General features: G+C 36.8%; 1 protein-coding gene across 1 annotated transcript in view; it reads left to right on the top strand.

The window, feature by feature from the left end:
• Positions 1-26075, top strand: part of Utx (Utx histone demethylase) — an 802237-nt gene that overhangs the window by 63347 nt on the left and 712815 nt on the right. The window contains exon 2 of the mRNA XM_090413874.1: positions 180-246. Within this exon, the coding sequence (XP_090270000.1) occupies positions 180-246 (67 nt within the window). The remainder of the gene's footprint in view (positions 1-179; positions 247-26075) is intronic.

Raw genomic sequence — 26075 nt, forward strand, 5'->3', positions numbered from 1 at the left:
ACAATGCCTTGTGGATACTTTGCACAGGACTAGATGGAATGAAACTGTTATGCTTCATAATAGCAAATACAAACTTGAAAGAATCTTTTGCTATATATATATTATTTTTTATTTTTTCATATTACAGAATATTTCACTGTTATCTTTTTACTCAGAAATAATATCTTATTTGTTTTTAGTCGTTTTTTTGGCTTCTTGAAATTGAATATTCCCGAAAACTCTAAAAAGAAAGCTCTTCTTGTGAAAGTAAGTTTACTAGTAATAAAACTAATTTTTGAGAGTAATTGTTGCTTGGTTAATTTTTAAAATAAAAATAAGCTGTCTTAGAAATGTGAATACATAATTTATTATTCATCTATGCTTTGCTTTCTAAGGTTTATTTTATTGTTGAAAAAAAAAGTAAAAGTGAAACAGGATCACAGTAAGCAATGCATCCTCTGCAAAAGGGTGGGAGGTGTGCTTTTGTGATATTCCATGCCAAAGGTTGTCAGACCTGAAATCCTTTGGCTCAAGATTTTTTTTTTTACCTCATTTTGTTACATTCATTTGCTGCTTTTATTCTTCTACTAATTGTGATAATCTTTCTTGGAGATTTCAACATCCACAGGTTTTGACTGCTCTCTTTCTCTAACTTCACAGACCAAGTAAAGCTTTGTTGTCAGTATGGATCTAATGCAAACTGTTACCCGACCTACCAGAATTTCATATAATCCCTTTCTTTTTTCTAGCAGCCTGGACCTTTTCTTTATTAGCTTTCCCTCCAAATACACTATGGACACCAGCTTTCCTCTTGGCAATTTGACCCTAGCCTCAACCATGTTTAGGTTGTCATCCTCCTTGCCTCTTATTAGCTATGGCACTACAATGGTGCCATTTAGGATAACCTTTGGGATTTTTGTATCTCTGTCTCATGGTGTGATTATTGCTTCTGCTTTCCTGATCCAAGCATTTGCTCTGATCTGTGTTTTTGATGACACATCAAAAATCTCTTTCAGAATGCATTGATTGTATCAATTGTCTTTTCTTTAAGTATTTCCATAGATGCTGCTTCACTGAAAAGCCCACCACCATGCCTCCAGTATCTTCTACTCATGTATGAACCCTGACCAGCTGCTGGTCATTTTCCCTCTGTCATTTGGTACTTTAAGAAGCATGTTAACAGATTACTTTCTTCTTTCTAATCACTAGCCCTTACCTGTTATATGTCTTGAGACCTCTCATGTCTAGGGATGATATATAAAAACCAAATTAACTCAGAATGACAATGATAAACGTTGATGTTACATCATTGTTTACTAATATACCTTGACTGGACACTATTCAAGTGTTGAACAAAAAATTTTCCAATGATATTAGTATACTTACAGAATTTGTTATGAAATTGGGATATTTTATGTATTTATTTATTTTTTATATTATACCACACATGAAAGATCACAAAACCTATAAGCAAATTAATGCTGTGTGTGGGCAAGAGGATAAGAAGAATGGAGGAATCTGCTCACTTTTTTTTTTTTTTTTTTTGAACAGTTGAAGTTGTATTCTTTAGGGAAGACAGAATGGGGATGGGTGACTGTTCAAAAGAGCAGAAGTTAGCTAAGACTTCACATCACTTGCCTTAGTATCCCATAATGCAAAGCACATCTCCTTGTGGACATGTATAATGCTGTGCATTATGAGAAGGGTCACTACCCAGATTGGTTTCGACTTTGATTAAGGTCTCTTCAGTGGGAGCCAGACCCAGAGGCGATACTAAGGTTGAAGAAATGCAGAAGTCATATTTTCATATACGAATTGCCAAAAGATCTTGCACCTTATTATGAGAGAAGAAGTAGATGGAATGAAAGAGGAGGCGGTGAAGTTGGTTCAGTTAGTAATAGTTAGAAGTGGCTCTTGGTGTAATGATTTTGGAAGGAAGTAGATGGCCAATTCATCAGAGCATTGTCCATGAAAGTATCTGTATAAGAGGTACAAGACAGAAACTGAACATCTGTGAGAGAGAGGGATCATTAATTAACTGGATTGTCCTTTTCTTGATAGAATAGGACAATCCAGTTGCCCTTTTCTTGATAGAATCGAGCAGTCTTAGAGAGGATTTTGGCACATCACCCAAAATATGGGAACAATATTATATGGTTGGGCAGATTTGGAATTTGTATAGAGTTAGCAGCTGTGAAGTAGTATCTTCTGTGAAAAAGTACATCAAGTTTTTTAGCAGCTTCTGAAGCTAGAAATGAAATGTGTTTATGCCAGGAAAGATCAGAAGTGTAGGTCAGTCCAAGAAGGGAAATATGATCATATTTGGATATCTGGGTATCATTTGAAGGTAAGGTGGGATGCAAGCTCTTTCGTTTGAGGGATCTGACAAGACTGAGTTTTAGTGGCATTAAAGTCTACAAGGTTGTCTTGTAGACTTCAATATTGTCTTGGTCCCATTGGGATATAGCTAGGAGATTGGAGTTCAGGCCATTTATCATGGTGCAACTTGAGAATTCTAATACTTGAGCACTACAAGGTTTGTCAAATGAAAAGGAGGAATGGAGTATACTGTCATCAGCAAAGCTATGGATAGGATTGTTAGTCTATGAGAGTAGGTCATTTATATACAAGAGGAAGAGAGGGGGTGAAAGAATAGAACCTTGGGTACTCCTGCATTGGTGGCGAAATCTGAATAGAGAATACAATCCCCCATGACATGTAGTGTGCAAACAGTGAGAAAATTGGTGATCCAGTTGCAGTGTGGAAGACATCCCATAGGATGGTCATTTGCTAAGTAGACCCTTGTGCCAAACCCAATCAAATGCCTTAGTAATGTCGAGAGCAACCATGTGAGTTCCTCCAAATTTTTCCATTGTTTGAGTTCAGATATAGTTGGTGAAAGCTAGAAGATCAGCTGTAGATTGCAAGTGGCAGAATCCATACTGCTAGTTAGTGAGTAGGTAGGTCTCTAGATGTTTCAAGAGTTGGTTGTTGATGACCTTTTCCATAATTTTACAGAGAACCGAAATGAGAGCAATTGTATGATTTTTATGACCTTCTTTGGAATAGGCTGGATATAGGCCTGTTTCCATGTTGTAGGATAGATGGCAGTTAAATAGAATAGATTGAAGAGGCAATACAGAACAAATGTTCATTCTGGAGCAAAATTTTTTAACAATAGGTGGGATACCTTTAGGATCAGTTGCCTCCTTGTTTGTGTTAAGGTTATTATTGATTCTTCAGATCTCTTTCTGGCAGAAGACTGTAGGTGATAAGCATATCTTGGTGGAGTGGAGGGAATTTTGAATAGGTCATCAGTGCAACAGTTGGTAGATGTTGAAAGTTTATTTTTCACTTGGTTAGACTATAATAAATTTAGTTTAATCCTTTATCCAAGTGTGAGCAAACAAAGTTTGCACCTGAAAGTATCTTCAGGACTGGGGTAAGGTAGTACAACACCGGGAAACTCGTTGCAAAGGTGGAGCAAGCTAACATCACTCCTATCTCAGTATCTCCCATAATGCAAAACACATCTTGCGGATATGTATAATGCTATGCATTAAGGGAAGGGCCACTTAATGTTGCCCAGTGTTGTACTACCTTACCCCAGTCCCAAAGATACTTTCAGGTGCAAACTTTGTTTGCTCACACTTGGATAAAGGATTAAACTAAATTTATTATAGTTTAACCAAGTGAAAAATAAACTTTCAACATCTTTCTCTAAATCCAGAGTAATTTAATAAAAAGGGGAACACCCTTTGGCAACGCCTATAGGTAGAGATGACCTTGCTAATGCTTCTGTATGGTATCTCCAACTCTGGGCCTGGTTCCCACTGAAGAGACCTCAATAAAGGTCGAAAAACTAGTCTGGGTAGCGGCCCTCCCCTTAATGCATAACATTATACATATCCGCATCTCCTTGTGGATATGTATAATGGGAGATACTGAGATAGGAGTGATGTTAGCTTGCTCCACCTTTGCAACGAGTTTCCCAGTGTTGTACTACCTTACCCCAGTCCTGAAGATACTTTCAGGCATAAACTTTGTTTGCTCACACTTGGATAAAGGATTAAACTAAATTTATAACAGTTGGTAGGGAAAAGTGATTCCTGTTTGTTGGCCTTATCTTTAGGTGAGGTAACTACAGTAGAAGTTAAAAGAAACATATTATTTAACATATTAAAAGAAAGACAAATACCAAATAATATCCTAAAAGCTATCACAAGTATATATGAAAATAATCAAATACAAATAAGATTAAATCACGAGCTATCATATACGAGAGAGATAAACCAAGGGGTCCGACAGGGATGTCCCTCTCAGCAACTCTTTTTAATATCTACTTAAATGAAATAATAATAAAATGGAGTAAAAATTTACATCAAGGAATTAAACTTTCACCTACAGTTAACTTAAACACTCTCCTCTTTGCTGACGACCAAATAATAATTACAAATTCTGAAGATAACTTACAGAAAGCTATTTTAGATCTAAATGAGATATCCAAAGATTATGATATAATAATATCAACAGAAAAATCAAAAACTATGGGCCTTTAAAGGACAAGATCCAGCAAAAACTAAAATAGTAATAGATAACAAGATCTTAGAATAGGTGAATTCATTTAACTACCTAGGATGTATGATCACATATGAAAATGAAAAAGATATAAACGTAAAAATTGCAAAATATTTAAAAATAACAGGTGTAATTAACTCTATATTTAAACCAAACCTAGTTCAAAAACAAACCAGACTAAAAGTATACAATACATTAGCCTTACCAGTCTTAATGTATGGAAGCGAAATCTGGACAATAAAACAAAAAGACAAACAAAGATTTGTAGCAGCAGAAATGAAGTTTATGAGAAAAACTGCAAAGTATACCCTATTTGATCACAAAAGAAACGAAGATATTATGAAAGAATTAAACCAAGAACCAGTAATAGAAAAAATTAAAAAATATAAACATAAATGGATGGAACACGTTCAAAGAATGAAAACAGAAAGATTACCAAAACATGCCTTAAAGTACAAGCCATTAGGAAAAAGAAAACCAGGACGTCCTCTTAAACGATTCAACGATGACTTCTAAGGCCAGAACAGGCCATGCTAGGCCTAAATCCTTGATACGCATGATGATGAACTACAGTACCACCTGGATGTACAAAAGTTGCAATGAATGGCTTTAGCAAGAGACCATAAGGATGACTACTATTTGGGCAGGAGGTGATTTGCAGCATTTGGCCCTTTCAAAGTCTGATTTGTTGATGATTCTTTTACAGCTGTTGCAAGTTGCAATATAGGGGAGTGAGCAGCTGAAGTTTTGGTCTTTAGCCATTTGTGGTATGCACAGATTTTTACTGCATTGGTGCACTTTTTGGAATATCAAAGCTTGGATGTTGGCTGTTAATTTGCAGTGGAATAAGGGATGAAGGTCTTCATACCTGTGAGGATGATTTCTATTATTCTCTGTGAGCAGAATAACTGATGTAGTAGGTGTTTGAGTTAAAAGAACTGAAGCAGTATACAGATCATGGTGGAAGACATTCCATTTAGTGCCCTTATAGTGCCAAAAGGACACAAATTGTGGGATGGGGTTGTCAGGTATTCTGGTACAGAGATTGATAATCTGTGACAGGCCATTGCTAATGGCAAACACCTCAGCTTCTCTGCCTGCTTTGATTAGTGAAACTGGAGAAGAGAAGCTAATGTGAGTTGTGGAGATTGAAGTTCCCAAGAAGGATAACTTCACTATTAGTGAATTTCTACTGTAGAAAATCAATACTAAAATTAAGGGGATATTAAATCCCACATAGTTTTAAAACCGAATAAGAAACTCAAAGATTGGAATCAGAGAGTTTCTTGCCGAATATAGTAAACTATAAAGTATCGGCGACACTAGCATTAGCCAGTGCAAGTGATCCTAGTACGTAGTACAATCTCGGGCAACTCGTTGCAAAGGTGAGTAAAGTTCAGATCGCTATTCTTAGGTATTTTCCATAATGTAAAAACACATTTCCTAGGAAATGTATGCTGTTATTACATTATGGAGGGAGGTCACTACCCAGACCGGTTTCAGCCTTTTTTGAGGCTTCATCAGTGAGTAGCTAGACCTAATACCGAAGTGTATAGCGAAAAGAACTTATATACTCTGCGAACGAGTTTTCCAAGTAGGTGCAACCATTAAGTTGCTTAAGTATAAAGAGCTAATAAGCTTCATTTCGGCAATGAAAACATTACTAAAATTAAGGGGATATTAAATCCCACATAGTTTTAAAACCGAATAAGAAACTCAAAGATTGGAATCAGAGAGTTTCTTGCCGAATATAGTAAACTATAAAGTATCGGTGACACTAGCGTTAGCCAATGCAAGTGATCCTAGTACGTAGTACAATCTCGGGCAACTCGTTGCAAAGGTGAGTAAAGTTCAGATCGCTATTCTTAGGTATTTTCCATAATGTAAAAACACATTTCCTAGGAAATGTATGCTGTTATTACATTATGGAGGGAGGTCACTACCCAGACCGGTTTCAGCCTTTTTTGAGGCTTCATCAGTGAGTAGCTAGACCTAATACCGAAGTGTATAGCAAAAAGAACTTATATACTCTGCGAACGAGTTTTCCAAGTAGGTGCAACCATTAAGTTACTTAAGTATAAAGAGCTAATAAGCTTCATTTCGGCAATGAAAACATTACTAAAATTAAGGGGATATTAAATCCCACATAGTTTTAAAACCGAATAAGAAACTCAAAGATTGGAATCAGAGAGTTTCTTGCCGAATATAGTAAACTATAAAGTATCGGCGACACTAGCGTTAGCCAATGCAAGTGATCCTAGTACGTAGTACAATCTTGGGCAATACTTTATAGTTTACTATATTCGGCAAGAAACTCTCTGATTCCAATCTTTGAGTTTCTTATTCGGTTTTAAAACTATGTGGGATTTAATATCCCCTTAATTTTAGTAATGTTTTCATTGCCGAAATGAAGCTTATTAGCTCTTTATACTTAAGCAACTTAATGGTTGCACCTACTTGGAAAACTCGTTCGCAGAGTATATAAGTTCTTTTCGCTATACACTTCGGTATTAGGTCTAAGCTACTCACTGATGAAGCCTCAAAAAAGGCTGAAACTGGTCTGGGTAGTGACCTCTTTCCATAATGTAATAACAGCATACATTTCCTAGGAAATGTGTTTTTAACGAGTTGCCCGAGATTATACTACGTACTAGGATCACTTGCATTGGCTAATGCTAGTGTCGCCGATACTTTATAGTTTACTATATTCGGCAAGAAACTCTCTGATTCCAATCTTTGAGTTTCTTATTCGGTTTTAAAACTATGTGGGATTTAATATCCCCTTAATTTTGGTAATGTTTTCATTGCCGAAAAGAAGCTTATTAGCTCTTTATACTTAAGTAGAAAATCAAGTTTTAGAAAGAGATAGTTGAAAAGATCAGTGTGGTTAACAGAGTTTGGATAGCAATAGAGAGAGAGATGGTGCATATGAAAAGGGCAGGTTGTTTGGTAGGAATATTTAAAGACAAAGCAGATCAAAGTGGGGGATTTCAGTTCTGATGAATAGACAACTGCTGCCCAGACAATTGTGGCAGAAAAAACTACATAATATGTAGTTCTTTGTGTAGTTGAAATGGACAATTTGTGTTGAGGTTGCTAGTTGGGGTTCTGATAAGAATGGTAATTCTGGTGGTGATGCACATCGTTTATGTTGCTGTGGCTGTGGATGTTGATTAAGTGGCTGCAGAAACTTTTTTTGGGGGGGGAGGGGGTTTGATTTAAAATTTTTTTTATGATTTTTAAAAAATATTTTTTGTGGTAGAATTTTTATGATCCTCAGTAAAGTTGCATTTCTTTGGATTGTGATCCATTGTATGTGGTGAGGAAGAGATAAAAAGGAAATATCGCATGCAGTGATAGATGACAGGCTAACTAACATACCACCCAAACAGTGTATTTGGTTTTCCTCCAGTCATGACCTGCAGAACCGTTTTACTGTTGTACCCTCAAATGGGACAGAGTCTCCCCCCCCACACACACACAGTATGATTGGCATGTTATTGAGGGTACTCTCTCATTGCATGTGAGAAGAGTTGAGGGAGTGCAGAAATAAATCAGAACACTTTCTCTAGTAATCAATCATGATTGCAGCCACTTTAGATCTCTAATAAGCAAGGTGGTGGTATTTCACTGGGTGATGAAAGACATTTACCACCTGTAGGTTAAGATGGCATTTCCTCCAACTAGGGAAGCTATGCCTTCGCAGTGGCAATGCTTACCAGGTTTGCCAGAGCCCTGTTTGTGGAAACAGGCTATACTGCTGGAAGATGGATAACTTGACTGTGAGAGACTTTATGTTGCACATTAACAGATCTTTAGTATCCCTGCACAACCCTATTTCTCCAGAGATGGCCCAATTTCCATATGTTTCATTTTAAACACAATTTTACTACCATTTTCTCAGTCTCTTCTTTGGTCTTTCATTATGGTTTGCTGACTCTTCTGGTTCAGAGAATGACCTTCAATATTTCATTCAGAAGATCAACAGCATCCATCAAGCACAGCATATTTACCTGAGAACTTGAAAATGATTACTTTATGTTATCTAGCCTTATTTTCCAGATAGTTAATTTAATTGCTGTCCAATCAGGTGGTTATAGGTGTGAATACAATTATAGGCATTGGTGTTTTATGAATGTCTTTAGGTGGGAGATGAATTTCTTTACTTAGTGTGAGAATACAACCCTGCTTATTGTAGATCTGAAATAACTTGAAAAGAGTTTCATACTTCACCTCTGGAAGACAGTGTCGAGGTTATCTGGCCCCTTACCAACTGTATTAATACTATAGATCACAGCTTTTTATGAGCAGGACTCACTTTAAAAACATATCATCATCATTATCAAATTCCTGCCATGTACCATCAAGGGGTGTACAGGATATGATAGTACTACATGAAAAATTTACATCATTACTAACTTCCTATCTACAATTTTCCTCCAAATCAGTCTGTTACTTGCCAAGACTCCATCATTATCAGATCTTATATTTATATTGTCTAAGGCACTTTGTATCGTATCAATCCACCTATATCTTGGTCTTCCTCCGGGTCGTTTTCCTGCCAACCATGCAGAGAACACTTGTTTTGCTAATCTTTCCTTACCCATTCTATTTAAGTGACCATACCACCTGAGATTAGCTCTGCTAATGCATTCCTGGATGCCGACAATGTCTAGTTCTTTCCTAATATCCTCTTTTTTAATATGATATTGCTGATGCCATCTGTTCACGCTTCTAATCTTTCTCAGGACTCTCATATCTGCAGTCTCTAGTCTTTGGTCAAGTGTTTTACTTCTGACCCAGCTCTCAGATCCATAAGTTAAGACTGGTTTGAACACTGTCTTGTATACAGCTGATTTAGTGTTCCAACTAATTTCTCTTTTATTCCATATGAATTTATTCACTTGACTTCCTACCATACCAGCTTTGTTGATTCTGTTGTCTATTTCCATATTTAAGTTACCATCTTCAGGAAAAATCGTGCCTAAGTAGAAATGTTTTACTTCTTCCACAGGTTCTCCGTTCAAAACATAGTTGACATTTTCAACGATTCTGCCTATTTTCATTGTTTGTGTCTTTTTATTGCTGACCTTCATACCATATCTATTACAACAGTTATTCAAGTTAGTTAGGGAATCTTGCAGACTTGTAGCGGATTTATTTAGAAATATAACATCGTCTGCATAAAGCAAAGAGCTGATATTAACATCTCCAATTTTGGTATCATGTTTAATACCACTTTGCTTCATAATGTGATCCATATAGATAATGTACATCCTTGTCTCACACCAGATTTAATATTAAACCATCTCTCTGTACTTTCTTCAATTCTAACTGCTGACTTACAACTCAAATACAGACTAAGTATTGCTTGATATAATGCCCCATTAACACCATATAACTGTAGCATATTGAATAGCTTCTCTCTTGGCACCTTGTTATCTGCCTTTTCCAGATTCACAAAACTTAAGTATAGATCTTTGTTATATTCCCATGCTTTCTCAACTATTTGTCGTAAAGTGAAGATCTGATCCTGACAGCCCCTCTATTTGGCCTGAATCCATCATGTTCTTCACCAAGCTTTTCTTCCACTATTCTTCTCAGTAATGAAATGTCTTTGTAATTCTCACATTCAGTTTTATTTCCCTTTTTTATATATGAGTACTATGAGAGCTCTACTCCAATCATTGGGAATTCGTCCCTCTGTCCAGGCTTTCTGAACTATGCAGCCAGACTTTTATACCACCATACTTCAGCATTTCTGGCCGAATATCATCTACTCCTGCTGCCTTTCCACATTTCAGGCCTTTGATGGCTTTTTCTACAAGTATGGATATGTATTCCTGACTGCATGCCTGTTGAGTGTTTTTTACCACTGTGCTATCACTGCTTGTTTCATTTAGCAATTTTTCGAAGTAATTACTCCATACATCAAGGATAATTTTTTCTCCCATTTTCTTGTCACCTTTATCATCTCTAACTCTTTTTACAACACTTTTTCCTCCATTGCTAAGCTTCTTCAACAACCTCCAGAATATCTTACCACTTTCTTGATATTTATTTTCAATGTTCTTGCCAGAGTCCTCCCATGACTTTTGTTTAGTTTTACACAGTGTTTAGTTTTCTTACATTTGTCTCTGTATTCTCTAAGAGCACAAGCTGACTTATTTGCCAGGAACTTTTGATATGCTTTCTTCTTATCCTTCACTGCCTCTTTAACTTCCTGTGTCCACCATAGAGTTCTGATTTTGCTATCCTTGCAGACAACCTCACCACATGCCTCTCTGGCTGAATCAATCAGAGTTTTCTTCAGGGCTTGCCACTGAATTTCCAAGGTTTGGTTCCTGTTATCAAACTCTTTCATTTTTTCTTCAATAGTCTTTGTGTATTTTAGTCTACAGTTCACATCTGAGAGCTCAAGTTTTATTCACTTTAAAACTTTATTACATGTTCTTCTTTTCAATATGAAATTCAATTTTATCCTGCTCAAGACTAAATGGTAATCACTTCAAATTGCAAATCCTTTATAAAAAAAAAAATAATAATAATAATAAAAAAATAAAATAAAAATAAAAATAACATTGACAAACAGAAAGTTTATTTTATTTATAGAAAGCCTGCTTTCATTCATCTTCATGTACAATTCCATCACCCTTATGTCCACAGAATGGCATACTTAATGCCTTTGCAAATTAAGCTGATGTTATTTGCTTTAATGAGTATATATTACATGTGAATGTAATCCCATATGATCTCAGTTTAAATGGCTATGAAATATTCCTATAGAACAATATAACAATGTTCTATGACAAAGTTACCATGGGGATCCAAAATCCAAAAGTATCATGGATACACCATGATACTTTTGGATTTTGCTAAGGCTTTTGAGAGACTGCAGCATGGTAGACTATTGCATAAATTGGAGAATATGGGTTTGGGTTATAGAATATTAGTGTGGATAAGAGGATGGCTGACTGACAGATATCAAAAAGTGGTATACGGGGATGTGAATCTGCAAGATTTAAGGAAATCAGTGGTTACGACAAGGAACAGTCCTAGGTCCATTGTTATTCAATCTGTACTTAATAATATTGGGATGGATTTGACAAGACACATACACCTATTTGCTGATGTTGCAAAGATAGGAAGGGTAATCAGGAATGCTGCTGATATGCATCACTTGTAGAATGATTTGAATAGGCTGGAATGGGGGCATGGGAAAATGGATGTCAGTTCAATGTCAGTAAATGTAAAGTCATTCACTTTGGTGTGATTAGATATCCAATGTCGTATTATTGGTTGGATTAGGCTAGAAGAAACTGATGAGTCTAGGGATCTTGAGTGTTAGTAGATAGGAAGTTGAAGTTCAGGAGCCATGTAGCAAAAATTGCAAATACAGCTCAAAAGATGATTGCAATGCTGAAACATATCTTCACATGTAAAGATAAGGATGTAATTTTGCCTCTTTACAAGGTGTTGACAAGACCTCACTATTGTGCACAGGTCTGGTCTCCTGCTTTCCATTGTGATTCTGATATATTGGAGAGAGAGAGGGAGAGTGCAAAGGAGAGGGATGAAAATGATATCAGTATTATGGAATTCTGATTATGAAGACAAATTGAGAATTTGACACTACAGACACTAGCAAACAGGAGAATGAGGGGGTGATATGATTGAAACTTACAAACTTCTCTAAAGGTCATTCAGGATTTCAGTGATGGAATTTTTCAATTTATTGAGTGTGGGGAAAGGACAAGAAAACATCCTTGGAAGCTGAGAATGAATACTGCTAAGATGGGGGTGAGGGCTAGATTTTTCTCTCATAAGGTGGTTTGTGGTTGGAATGGATATTGTGAGGTGCAAGCAGTGTGAATGAATTCGAGAATAAGTATGATAGCTGGTGTGTAGTATGTGGCCTACCTCAATGAGTCCCTGACTCCCTGGAGGTCTCTCTTAATAATAATAATGATAATTAATTGCACACTTAATCTTCTATCAGACCCTACCAGATATCGCACTCTGTTCACATTTGCATCCGTCATCTTTGTTTTTGGCTTCCCACTTCTGGGAAGCCAAATCATCATTGTTCACATCTTCTCACCCACCTTTGAATCTCTTATGCCACTCAAAGACTCTTGACTTTTTCAGAGCATCCACACTATATGCCGCTTTCTACAGCTCTGTTTCAGTAGCAGTTTTGCTGATTTTCACACAAAATTTGATGTTAACGTGTTGCTTCAAATTTTGAACACACATTTTTACACCAAAGTTTACAAGCAAATCTCTGTTGTTTTTGCAATAGCCAACTAGCAAATGGCTCTATTGGCTTGAGGTTTACACATGCATTAGTTAAAACATGCACAAAGACAATTACTCACATGACTCCAACCAGATGACCACACAGATAACACTACATGTCCATTCCAGGAATTAAATTGTCGTACCTTGTATATCAAATCTGCACTGATCAGAAAAGCATTAAATAAGATGGATACTAAAGAATTTTCTGGTCTTGATGGCATCTCACCCAATTGTTCTCAAACAGAGCTAACACCCATCCTTCATCATCTCTGTAATATTCATTATACATATCTAGTACTTTTTCCAAAGTATAGAAGCCATCTCATATCTATCCTATCCTAAAAAAAGGTGATAGAAGTCTGCTGACCAATTGCATCACTTCTATCCTCTCCAAAATAATGGAGAAAGTCATCAATAGCCAACTTCTGTGTTACTTTGAGGTCCACGAATTAATCAGCGAGCACTAGTATGGATTTCACCATTCAAGATCAACAGCTAATCTTGTTGCTTACATCACCCACCACTGGACACGTACCATGGAAAGGTTTGGAGAAACTTGTGCTGTCTACCTTGACATTTCCAAAGCTTTCGACCGTGTGTGGCCCCGAGGCCTACTAAACAAATTGCCATCCTTCAATCTCCTTGCCATCCTCTGTAATTGAGTGGCCAGCTCTCTCTCTGGTTGTTATCTGTGAGTCATGGTAAATATCTTCCTCTCTTCGAACTTTACCACCAATGCTCGAGTGTCTCAAGACTGTCTTATTACCTTCTCTCTTTCTCCTGTACATAAATGACCTACTCAATATCCACTAATCCTATTCACAGCTTTGCAGATGATAACACTCTCCACTCATCATTTGACAAACCATGCAGTACTCTGACATCCCAGGCTATAAGATCATCTACAACTAGTGCTTTAAACATTGATCTAAATACTATTCTTCAGTGGAGCGAGAAGAACCTTGTCACATTCATTGTCACCAAAACATAGTCTTGTTTTTTTATCACAAAAGAAATCCCAGGTCACCTACACAGTAATACACAAATTAGTAGACAATATCAGATCTCTTGGCTTGGACTAACATTTACCTTCAGTCTTTCCTGGCATAAACGCATCACATCAATAGCCTTCTTAGCATTCAAGAAACTTGCCATTCTCTTTCATTCAAGAGCCTACTTTACATTTAACCAACTCTTCACTATATACAAATCCCAAATCTATCCATGTTTAGAATACTACTCACATGTTTGTGGTTGTGGTGGATCTAATACTTTCCTTAAAATCCTTGATGCCATCTAGAAATATGCAGTTAAGCTCATAGATGATCCGTCTCTTATATACTCACTTCAGCTTCTATCTCACAGGTGCAGTATTTCAACACCATGTGTATTCTACAACTTCCATGTTGCAACAGAAAGTGGAAGAATTAACATTCCTCCACTTTCTGTTGCCCTGTTCATATAAGAACAGTGGCTGCCCAGCATCCCTTTACTGTGCAACTGCAAACACACTGAACCTGATTCTTTTCATTCTCTTTTATTCCGTCTACCTCTGTTCTCTGAAACAGCTTCCTCAAGAACCCCCAAACCATAACCTGCGATTCTTCCAGAAAAAAAAAGTACATTGATTTTTTATTTTTATTTTTTTTTATCATCATCTGCATCCCACACACACCATACTGATATGCCTATAGGTCCCTTAACTTCTCATGTATGGGATCATTATTAAAAATAAACAAAAAAATCCTTAATAGGAGAATTAGGTATATAACATTATCCACCTGATAAAGATATTTTTAGAGCATAGTGTAGAGTAGCTCTCTATAATATAACAGTAAAGGTAACTGAAATATACAACTAGATAACTGCTTAATATTTAAAACATAATAATAAAGTTGTAAGCATATGCATTACAAAATAAATATTGATGCAATAAAAACAAATGTATAGTAAAAAAAATTACAAATATAACTAGATAACAATATCATCCCATGCATTTATGCTAGTTGTACAACTATATGAAATGATTGTTTACTTCTTTCTTTGCCAAACAGTTTCAAAATATGCCATAAGAATGCAATATTTGTCAGAAGCACTATTACCATGTTCAGCTATTTTCAGCACATTTTTTAAGGTTTTTATATGGTGTTATATTCTACATGTTAGTTAAAATCATATAACGACTAAAATTGGTCAACTTATTTTTGAACTTGTTATTCAGATACTAGTACAGTATAAGAATTTAAAGGGGAATAGGTTTTGATCTTAGTAAATTCACTTTGTCTAGAAATTTTTGGTGTTAGTTAACTGAGGATGACATAACAGGAATTGAAATTGAGTCTAACCTATTCAAAAAGGTAGGTGGGATAAATGAGCTACAGTATTACTGATAACAGAAGAAATAACAGAAAAAAGGAAAAAAAAAAACCTATAGTGTGATGAACAAGGATGAAAATATTTTTGTGACTCCCACCTACGAAAAACTAAACCTATAATTTATTAACGTGGGTTGGCTAAGGATTTTTTTTCCTGTTTTTATTAATTTAATTTTTTTTGTATTTACATAATCCAGATACCTGAGATCACCACCCTACTTATTAGAGACCCGAAGTTCTTGAAGTTTCATGTTTAGTCTTTAAGGCACTTCAGGCCTTGGTGGTCTCGCACTGGGTGATGAAATTCATCTCACAGACGTCCATGCTCACAGTAGGATTTGAATTCATAGCCTGTTAGTTGGAGAGTGGATATACTAACCACTTGCCAACCAGGTCAGTAGATGGAATGATTTTGAAAATGTGTGGTGTTGGGTGCAAGAAAGCTAAATAAAATATTTACGTGTTGCTTTATTATTTATATATTTAGCAGAGTTTTACTGTAAATGTTAAAAGCTGAAGGGAGGGGGATAACAAGGGTATGTATGTTTAAAGCTATATAAAGTTTTCTTCATTTTGTTGTGAAGTAAAATTATACTTGCCAAGAAAATATATTCTTGTTTAATCCTTTATTTAAGCATAAGCAAACAGAGTTTGCATGTGAGTATCATCATCATAACTAGCTATTTGTATATAGAGGCTGTTGACTGCACATCAGTTACCTCTGTATCTCATAATGCAAAGCATATTTCCATATGGACATGCATATTGCAATGCATTATGAGAAGGGTCACTACTTACTGTTTTCTGGTAGCCAGACTCAGAAAAGTACCAAGGCTATATTAATGCAGAAGTCATATATTTTCCATATAAAAGTAGCCAAGGGTGTATCACCTTATCCTTAAACTGCTTTGGATCAGAGAGTAAAAAAAAAAAATTTCTGTAAATATCTCTGATTCAAAATATTTTTATAATAAGGTGATACACCTTACTATCTTTCTGGGTCTGGCTCCCACTGACAAGACCTCAATAAAGGTCAAAACCGGTCTGGGTTGTGACCCTTTCCATAATTCATATCATTATACATACTAAGGATATGTGCTTTGCATGATGTGAAGTCATCAGCTTGTATATACGAGTTTCCCCAGTCCTGAAAATACTTCAGGCGCAAACTTTGTTTGATTACACTTGGATAAAGGATTAAACCAAGTATATAATTTCTTGGTATCTTTAATTTATAGTATAACCAAATGAAAAAACTTCCAACAACTACTTCACGAAGATCATCTTATTACTTATTTTATGAAGTAAAAGTAAGAGCCAGTAAAAGGTTATAAAGGGGAGACAAGAGATGTGGGGTTGATGACTGATAGAAAACTGAAATTCAGGGGACATATTGCAGAGGTGGTGAAGGTAACACAGAGGATTGCTGCAATAATGAGAAGGATGCTGACCTGCAGAGATAAGAGTTATCATACTGTTATATAAGACCCTGATCAGACTACACTGACTATTGTTCTCAGATTTGGTCCCCAGGATTTGAAGGGGATAAATTAACTGTGGAAAGGGTACAAAGGCGGATAACAAAGATGGTTTCAGGACTGTACAACATTAGTTATGAAGATTGGCTGAGGGAATATGGACTGCAGAGTTTGGTGGATAGAAGAAGAAGAGGTGATATGATTGAAACTTTTAAACTGTTGAGAGGTACTTACAGGGTTGACACTGGGGAGTTCTTTCGCTTGGACAGCAGGAAGGAGTGATGACAAGCGAAAGAACTCCCCTGGAAGTTACAAAAGGAAACTGTGAGCAAGAGGTTGAGTAGTGGAATGCATTGCCTGATGGAGTGGTGAGAGCGAGAACGATCATTGAGTTTAAGGAGTTTATGATAGACTTTGTGTTTCTTTGGGGGGACCTCCCCTCGATGAGTCTTGACAGACTTTATGTTCTTAGGAAGGACCTCCCACGATGAGTCTTTTGACTCCATGGAGGCCTGAATAATAATAATAATAATATTTGAGCATTTTTGGTCGAATATCATCTACTTCAGCACTGCCTTTCCACATTTCAAAGTTTTGATGGCTTATTGCTACCTCAAGTATTGATATGTCTCCAGATGGAAAACACTACTATCTTCATAATGAGATAAGCTAACTAATCTTTAGTTTACAAGCTCTGATAAAAGATTCTTTTCATCATAGATGGGATTTGATGGATTTTTTCCCCAACCAGAGGGCATCTACTGCAATCAGGTGAGCTACAGAGGCTGTCCAAATGGCTATATGGATGAAATATATCAAATAATGTCTGTTTTATATCAATGTTAATCTAATATATCCAAACATTATTTCAGTTTCAATGTGCTCTTCAGATCCATGTATTTATAAGCATGACATATAAACACATCAAGGCTCGTCCATGGGCAAAAAAATTTACCAAAATTATTGGCATGATTAATCAGGGCCGCCGAGAGAAATTTTCGGGCCCGTGACAAGTCTGTGGTTCGGGCCCCACTTAAAAAGTGGGGCCCTGACCACAAGTTTCTCCTTTCGTTTTTGATTTCCAGATTTATGATGATACATTTCTGTTGGTCAAATTTTTATTATTAAAAATATAATTTTAATAATTAAAAAATCAAATTAATAAGAATACTTTTATTTTTTCGTGCACAGCCTACACCATACAGTTGCTAACTTTATAAACAATCACAAAACCTTTGTCTATCAAAATACTAACAAGAACGAAGCGTTCTGGCAGGGAACACTACTGTGAATGCAATTACTAGCTAGTGCAGCCAACTGCAACAACCTTGCATGAATGCCTATTGATATCATCACCTGCTGTAACTACAGCTATCCGTGCCAAGAGAATCAGTGTCTTCCGGACACTCACGGCGAACTAAAGAGCTTAGCCGTCTGTCTAAAACAAAACACAGTATCATTCTCAATATGCCATTATCATTATTGTATTATTAAGAATTAAAACCATGCATTATAAACACAGTTATGTGATGTTGGATCCTACTTCGTCTCAATCTATACTTTGGATCCGACTTGTTAGTCACTACGATGTTCTTAAACAAAAAAATAGTTGCTAGTTGATTTCTAATACAAATATAGAGAAAATTTATATTTATTGACTGCGCCACTATATCTGAATTAGTTCAAGAATTGAAGAAAAATCAACCCTCAACTATTTCTCCTTAATATGTTATTAATATGCTGAGTATATTTGACTTACTTAATTCGTCCGCTTTGGTTCGAATATTTTATGAATGGTGCAGTAAAAGAGATTCAGGCAAAATACAACTTTTGATTAACAAAAACAAACATTTAATTTTAAAATCACAAATTTTACACTTAAGTTCAAATCGGTAATTAAGTTATTAGAAACACTTCAGCCTTCCTGACAATACAGTCATACAAACTCAGACAATGGTAATTCTGCTATCTCTATTACAGTTTTCTCACAGTTCCTTAAGTTCCAAATACAATAAAATTGCAGTAACACCTCTTCACAAACAAACACTTTTAAATTTACACTTCAGCTAATTCTCCACAATAGTTACTGTTAGTATAAGGAAATTCTAGGATGAAAAAACTCACACACTTCTCTGTATAGGAATATTAATGGTTGGAATAATCTTACCGATAATCTTCTTTCTTCATCAACTTACACACAAACATTTTTTTTTAACTGTAAACTTCACTTATTAAAATAAATCTTCTAAGCAATAACTGAATTAATCATCGGTCACAATACACATAAACAAACGTTGTTGCATAAAGTACTACTGATCACTCATGAAATAAGGCAACACACAATAATTCCTTAACTTGAGGTTTTATATGCACAGTTGTTCACTCTTCCAGCATTCAATTAATTCTTTAGACACTACAATTCTAAACACAGCTACCGGTAAACTTCAACTTTACAGCCTCTACTATTCGCTCATAACTCTGTGCTTTGCTTCAAGGTTCTGTATGTCCTTGAAAGGTCGGCCCTGAAATTGAATCTCAACTCAAATATCGCTAGTCTATTTAGTAGTCACTCAGTTGTCTTCCGTAGCTATAATTGTTATTCTACAATTTATTAGCTAACCGCCTCTCGACTAGTAGACTTTATTAGCTGCTTGAGTGACTTGCCGACTCGCTATTATCGCACTGTGATTCCCGAATGCTCCGATTCCAACCTAATGCCAATCCTCTCCTTTTTCTCTCTCTTAATTAATCTAATCTCTCGATATTTTCAGCGTTCTTCCCTTTTTATATCCATTCTTCCCGCCTAAATTATTCTTGTGATTTCTTTCTAAAACTCTTTTCAATAAACCTTCTCCTCATGTGGTGTTTCAAAACTCGCACTCGCTTACTTACATGCGTCTCCATGACAACAAAACAAAACATAATAAAATTGAGCTATTGCATAACGTTAAACTTCTACCAACAGGAATAAATAGAGAATATTTACATTTCAATTAATGCGCAGTTAAATTATCAAATACAAGTTCTTATAATATTAACATAGTAATAATTAAAATAGCTTAATAATATTTAATACGGTCTTTTCATTATTGATACATATATCTTTGGTTAAATAATTAAATATTAGACAAAATTAAAGTAGTTATATGAATATTAAATTGTAAAATAAGTTGTTTACATTAAATAATATTTACAAGTCTAACCTTTGTGATGGAAGATCATGTTGGATTCTGAAGCAAATAATAATTACTCCAATCTCTATATATTCAGAATCCAACAGTGACACATCGGGGCCTGACAGTTGGGCCCATGACAAAAGTCTCAGATGTCACCACCTGTCAGCGGCCCTGTGATTAATGATATTTTTAAGCCAGATTCACTCACATATCCTGCTACTCCCAGCCATTTTTCATTCCTTCCACCTTCATTCTGTTGGAATGTTCTCCCCTCCTCCTCCCCATGAAGTATTTCCAAAGAACTAGAATCTTCAACAGTTCAAGAAAAATATCAATAGATTATTGTTCTCCTCACCCCGAACACACATGCCATTTGTTTGCTATAGGCTCTTCTGCCTTTCATGTGTAGGGAAAAAAAAATTTTTTTTTCCTTTTACTTTTTTTAAAATTTTTACTTTTTGTTTACTTTTGGTAAATTAGTGTGTTTGTGTGATCTTTGGTGTTTTTCTGCATTATTTAAATTAATATTTTGATAAGATACGATAGATAGCGTAGCACATGGCACCGATGAGAAAAAAACAATGCCATCCAAATCGCTGTCTTTGTTCAAAAATGTTAACATAAGGAAGTTTGTTCAGTGTAACGTATGCAGGATGTACGCTTTGCGGAGAGCGGTTGGAGCTTGGTTCAATAATGATAGTGGAGGGAATGTGTGCCAAAAGTGTAAGGAAAGTAAAGATTTGAAGTGTGTCTCAGGTCGCGAGATTGATGTTGTTGTTGAAAGTCAAAATGTGATAGAGAATAGTGATATGATAGGAATTTGTGATGTAGTACCAGATAGCTTTGAGAGCGGTGTTGAAAGTGAGAGTGAAAGTAAAAATACAGAGTGAGAGAATGGTTTAACGGATAAAAAAAAATGAAGAGTTAGTTGCAATGAGTGAGATCGCACGGTTGCGTGGAGTGATACATAGGGCGAAGCGGCAGCTGGAGTGTTTGCAAAATTGTTTACCGAGCGCATCAGCTAATAAAAAGCAAATGTTTGATAAAAAAAAAGAATATGATCAGGAGTGTAAGAAAAATGGAGCGAGTGTACGGTGATTCTTTAGTAAGAGGTGTAATAGATGAGAGTTTGTTAAAATTGTACTTACTGGGTGCGAAAATTAAGGATGTAAGTGAGTCTATAAGAGCTCAAAAGCAGAGGGTGAAAGAAATGATAGTAGTGGCAGGAACGAATGATTTAAAAGGAGAAAAAATTGCTATGAGAGAGGACTTGAAGGAATTACTAGAGGTAGCAAAAGAAAAGAGTCCTTGGGTGTGGACAGTAGTGTTTTTTCCGCCAGTTTATCTGGGGTTTTTCATCCTGCAAGCAGACAAGCCTGCCCCATGAACACACAGGGATACAGCCAGGAATACTTAGAGGCATAGGGGTGACCATCCTATCCTCGTACTGTGGTTACGAAATCCAAGCATGCTTGGAAGGTTGTGGGCCTTAAAGGACTATTAAAGCCATTGGGATAAGAAAAGAAAAGAGTGAGAGAGTTAAGATAGTGCGTCTGTTGCCGCGGTATGACAGAGAAGAGTTGAGGAGGGCCATAATTGCAAATGACTCTATGCACAGGTTATGCAGGAGGAGTGGTATGGAGTTTGTGGAGTGAGTTTGATGGGCGAAAGGATTTATATAAGATGGATTGTTTGCATCTGAATGGATTTGGTGTGTGTGGAGACTGGAAAAAGTGTTGTTGAATGAAGTGAAAGTGAATGTGCAGAATCAAGGAGGGGGGGGGAGTGGATATGCAGACTTCAGTAAGGCAGTTGAGTGTATGAATATGTATAATATGCCCAAGCTAGTACGAAGGACAACAAATCAGAATGGAATAGTTAGTATAAGGCAGGGGTCGCCAAACTTCTTTGACCATCAACCCCTTCAAGGGTTTCTTGATGTTTTATTGACCCCCTCTATTTTACTATTACGTAATTATAATAGGACAAGCGAAAAAGACGCTTATGTGAGTTTTTAGATTATTTTATAGTTACAGTGTTTATTGTATGTATAATATAGTATATATTATTATATTACTATTACTACTACTATCACTAGCGATATCACTGGTATTACTAGTGATATTAATATGCTGATATTAATAAACTACTGGCATTAATATCACTGGTAACACTACCAGCCCTTCTCAATTCTTCAACATAGAGAAGTTTAGTTCGTGAATGAATAACGATTGAATTATAATATGCATGTTGATGAATTTTAGAACATTAACGCTCACTTGTATGTCGATGGCAAAAATGAGACTGGGATCGAATACATGTAAGTATAAGTAAATAAGTAACCGCGCACGTGTTGCCATCTCGCTCCTTCCGTACCAGCGGGGCGGGAACCACAACATCCGTTTATTAGTAAATATGTCATTTTGGCCTACTTGATCGTCCTCCGTAACTATTTTCATGACCTTGCTCCATCTTACAGGTCTTATTCATGTCACTGTTCCTACGATTCACTCTTAATTGTGTCATTCAGGATGGAGGTAATCCAAGTTAACCAAATTAAATATTAACTGTACAATGATGTCTTATATTTTTCTATCGACCTCCAGTCGACCCCTGAGCCCGAATCGACCCCTAACAATGTTATATCGACCACTTTGGCGACCACTGGTATAAGGCATCAGTATAGGGGTGGGACTAACCAGCTTCTGCATTTAATGTATGCTAATGCTAGGAGTATTAGGAACACGGAGGAAGCATTTTTGGCCTTGGATGGCTCTTCCTGGCCACAGGTTATTGGCATTAGTGAAACATGGCTGACAGAAGTTGATATAGGGGTATAGTGTGTTGAGGAGGGATTATTATTATTACTACTACTACCCCAAGACCTCATGGACTCGAAGACTCATCTGGGAGGTCCTTTTATCATACATACAGCTCATCATACCATGCCTTGAACACATTCAAAATCCTTCAGACACCACACTCTCAGGCAAGGCATTCCAATCATTTATAACTCTGCATGAAAAAACCTGCCTCTCACTCCCCTACTCACACTCTCTTTATACAGTTTCCAGGGATGACTTCTGGTTCTCCCCCCGATCTCCCACTATTTTCTGTAGATAGAACTTCTCCAGCATTGATCCTATAACAACCCCCTTACCAACTTGTAGGTCTCTATCATATCTCCCCTCTTCTTCCTGTCCACCAGACTCTGCACATTACATCTTCTCAATCTTTCCTCATACTCGACACTCCAGAGGTCAGAAACTACCCTAGTCATTCACCTTTGGACCCTTTCCAACATCTCTTCATCCTTCTGAAAACCAGGTGATCAATCTGGGCACAATAGTCTGTGTGGCCTAATCAAAGCAATATACAACGGAACAAGAATCTCCCTACTTCTACATGTCAGTGTCCTCTGCATCATTCCCAGAAGCCTTTGTGTTGTCTTCACAATTTTGGCTATGTGTCCCCTGAATTTCAGATCCTTATCCACTATCACCCCCAGATCTCTTATTTCTTCCACCTCCAACAATATATCCTCACCAAGCATAAATTTTGCATCCCATCTTTGTTTTCCAAATTTTAAAACCTTACATTTTGCAACATTGACCTCACATCCCCATTTCCATGCCCAATCATTCAATTTATTCAAATCTTCTTGTAAGGCCACAACATCTTCACTACCCTTCATGGTTCGTCCCAACTTTGCATCATCTACAAACAACTGAATATCTCCATCCAAATCTTCACCTGTATCGTTAATATACAAGTTAAACAGTAATGGCCCAAAAACAGATACCTGAGGGGCACTCCACTAGTGCCTTTCCTCTTCCTAGATATTGCTCCCCCATACACAACTTGACTATCAGATAGCCAGTCCCCAATCCAAATGCACTAATCTAATATCCAACCCCATCTGCTCTGGTTTGACTATCAATTTATTATGAGGTACTCTATCAAAAGCCTTTGCAAAATCTAAGTATATTACTGTGTCCTTCTTCTCTGTCCAAGGAAGCAGTCACTTTATTGTAATAAGTAAGTAGATTACTAAAACATGACCTCCCTTTAGCAAATCCATGCTGTCCATCAAAGATAATACCATTGTTGTCAACCCAACTCTGGATCCTAGTTCGCACAAACTTCTCCAACAACTTAACTACAACACCTGACACACAGATAGGCCTATAGTTTGATGCTTGAGTTTGATCACCTCCTTTATGAAGTGGCACAATCTTTCCCTCCTTTCACTCCTTAATTACCTGGTCTATAACAACATCCCACCAAGTATTTGATTCCATTCACCTCTATCTCACACCATACTGCCTCAAAACCACTGGCACTATTTCCCCTCTTGCATCTCTACTTTGTATGGACATAACTCTTTCTCTATCATCAGTAGCATTCCCCCTCCCTTTTTACCCCTTCTATCCTCACGAAACACATCATACCCTTCCATCTCTATTCCTGTCAGCATGTCGTCCTCTTCCATCCATGTCTTACTTATTCTGACAATCTATGGGTGAACAGATGCAACTAATGCAACCATTTCATCTGCCTTGTTTCTTATACTTCTAGCATTCGTATACAAACACAACAGCTCATTTCTGGATCTACAGCTAGTTCCACTGTTACCACTCACTCGATGTGATCTCTCCATGCTCGACTGGGGCCATTTCCCTTTCTTTTTAAAACCCTTTTCAATTCCAACTGTTTCCTCTTGATCCCAGATCATCCCATTTCTTTCCTATCTAGACATTATGCCCTCATCTCCTCTCGGAGCATCCACCTTTCTCACGCTGTGTACCCCTGAGCTTCCCCGTTTCCCTGCTCCCCTTGCACACCCATTCTCTCATTTTCTATACTCATACCACTCACTTACTCATTCATAACCACCTCTTCAATCTCTCCTGTCTTACTCTCCTGCTCTTCCACATCACTTCCCACTTGATCTGATTCATTCTCTCTCACTCTACTCACTTCTCTACCTTCCAGCAACAGTCTCTCCAAGCGACTCACACCATAACCACTCAAATGCAGTCCATCGCTCCCATACAGTTCACTTCTTCCTTCAAACTTATTCCACACATTAACAAACTGTACCCCGTCTCCTCACACATTTCAGCCAGCATATCATTCATAATCCTTTTTCTCCACCTCATCTCACCACAGCCATACCTAGGCAACACGCTGACTACCCTTCCTGTCACATACACTATTCTCTTTTACCCTTCTAAGCAGACTGCTGATATCCATTCTAACTTGCTCTTTGTCCTTTGTCAAATCATTCGTGCCGATTAAAACCATGCTCCTTTGCTCGCTCCCTGCTCATATTCAATGCCTCAATCACTCTACTCATTTTACCACCTGGAAAACATACCTTATGCATCCTATCATCCTGTACACCTTTAATAATGGAGTCGCTGTATAACGTGACTCGCTCATCTTTCATTAACTCTTTCATGCCATCATGATTAGTTTTAATAGTTTTTACCTGAATTTTCTTAATTTCATTCCACATCCATTTCATCTCTTTCCTCATCCAATCAACTTCCGACTCTTGCGTCACATTCTCTCTATCATTCATTTGTTCTAATTTTCTAACTCTTGACTCCCTCTTCTCACTTTCAATGTCATTTATCCTTCTGTGCTTCCGTACTTTCGGTCCAACATGCATCCAACTTTCGCTATCATTCATTCTTTTGATTTTTTCCACTTTCGATTCCGCATCATGCCATTTCCAGTTTCATTCATTCTCTTAATTTCATTTCCTTCCACCACTCTCGCCTCACTTTCCTCCTTTTTAACATCCGTTACGGTTTTTAAATCACTCATTTTCTTTGTTACTGATTTTTTAACATTCTTTCCCCCTCTCCTTCACACCATCCTTCTCTTTCGAACATGCACTCATTTTCTCCGCAACATTCTCGCTACTAACACTTTCTATGATCTATTTCATATTTACATTCATCAATATAGATGAATGCAAATATGAACAAAAGATAGAGAGAATAAAATGGGGGAGAAGTGTTATTGATGATAGCTGATGAATATCCAAGGAGAATAGAAGTTTAACTGCAGGATAGAGAAAAAGAGCACATTTGAGGTTATTTGGTGTGAGATTGAGACTAGCAGAACGAAATATACAGTTGGGTGCTGCTATAGACCAAGTGATGGAATAGATGGTA

This window comes from Typopeltis vanoorti, chromosome 24 (assembly GCF_054136105.1).
Source record: "Typopeltis vanoorti isolate ZY-2024b chromosome 24, IOZ_Tvanoo_1.0, whole genome shotgun sequence".
In the NCBI taxonomy this organism is placed as follows: domain Eukaryota; kingdom Metazoa; phylum Arthropoda; class Arachnida; order Uropygi; family Thelyphonidae; genus Typopeltis; species Typopeltis vanoorti.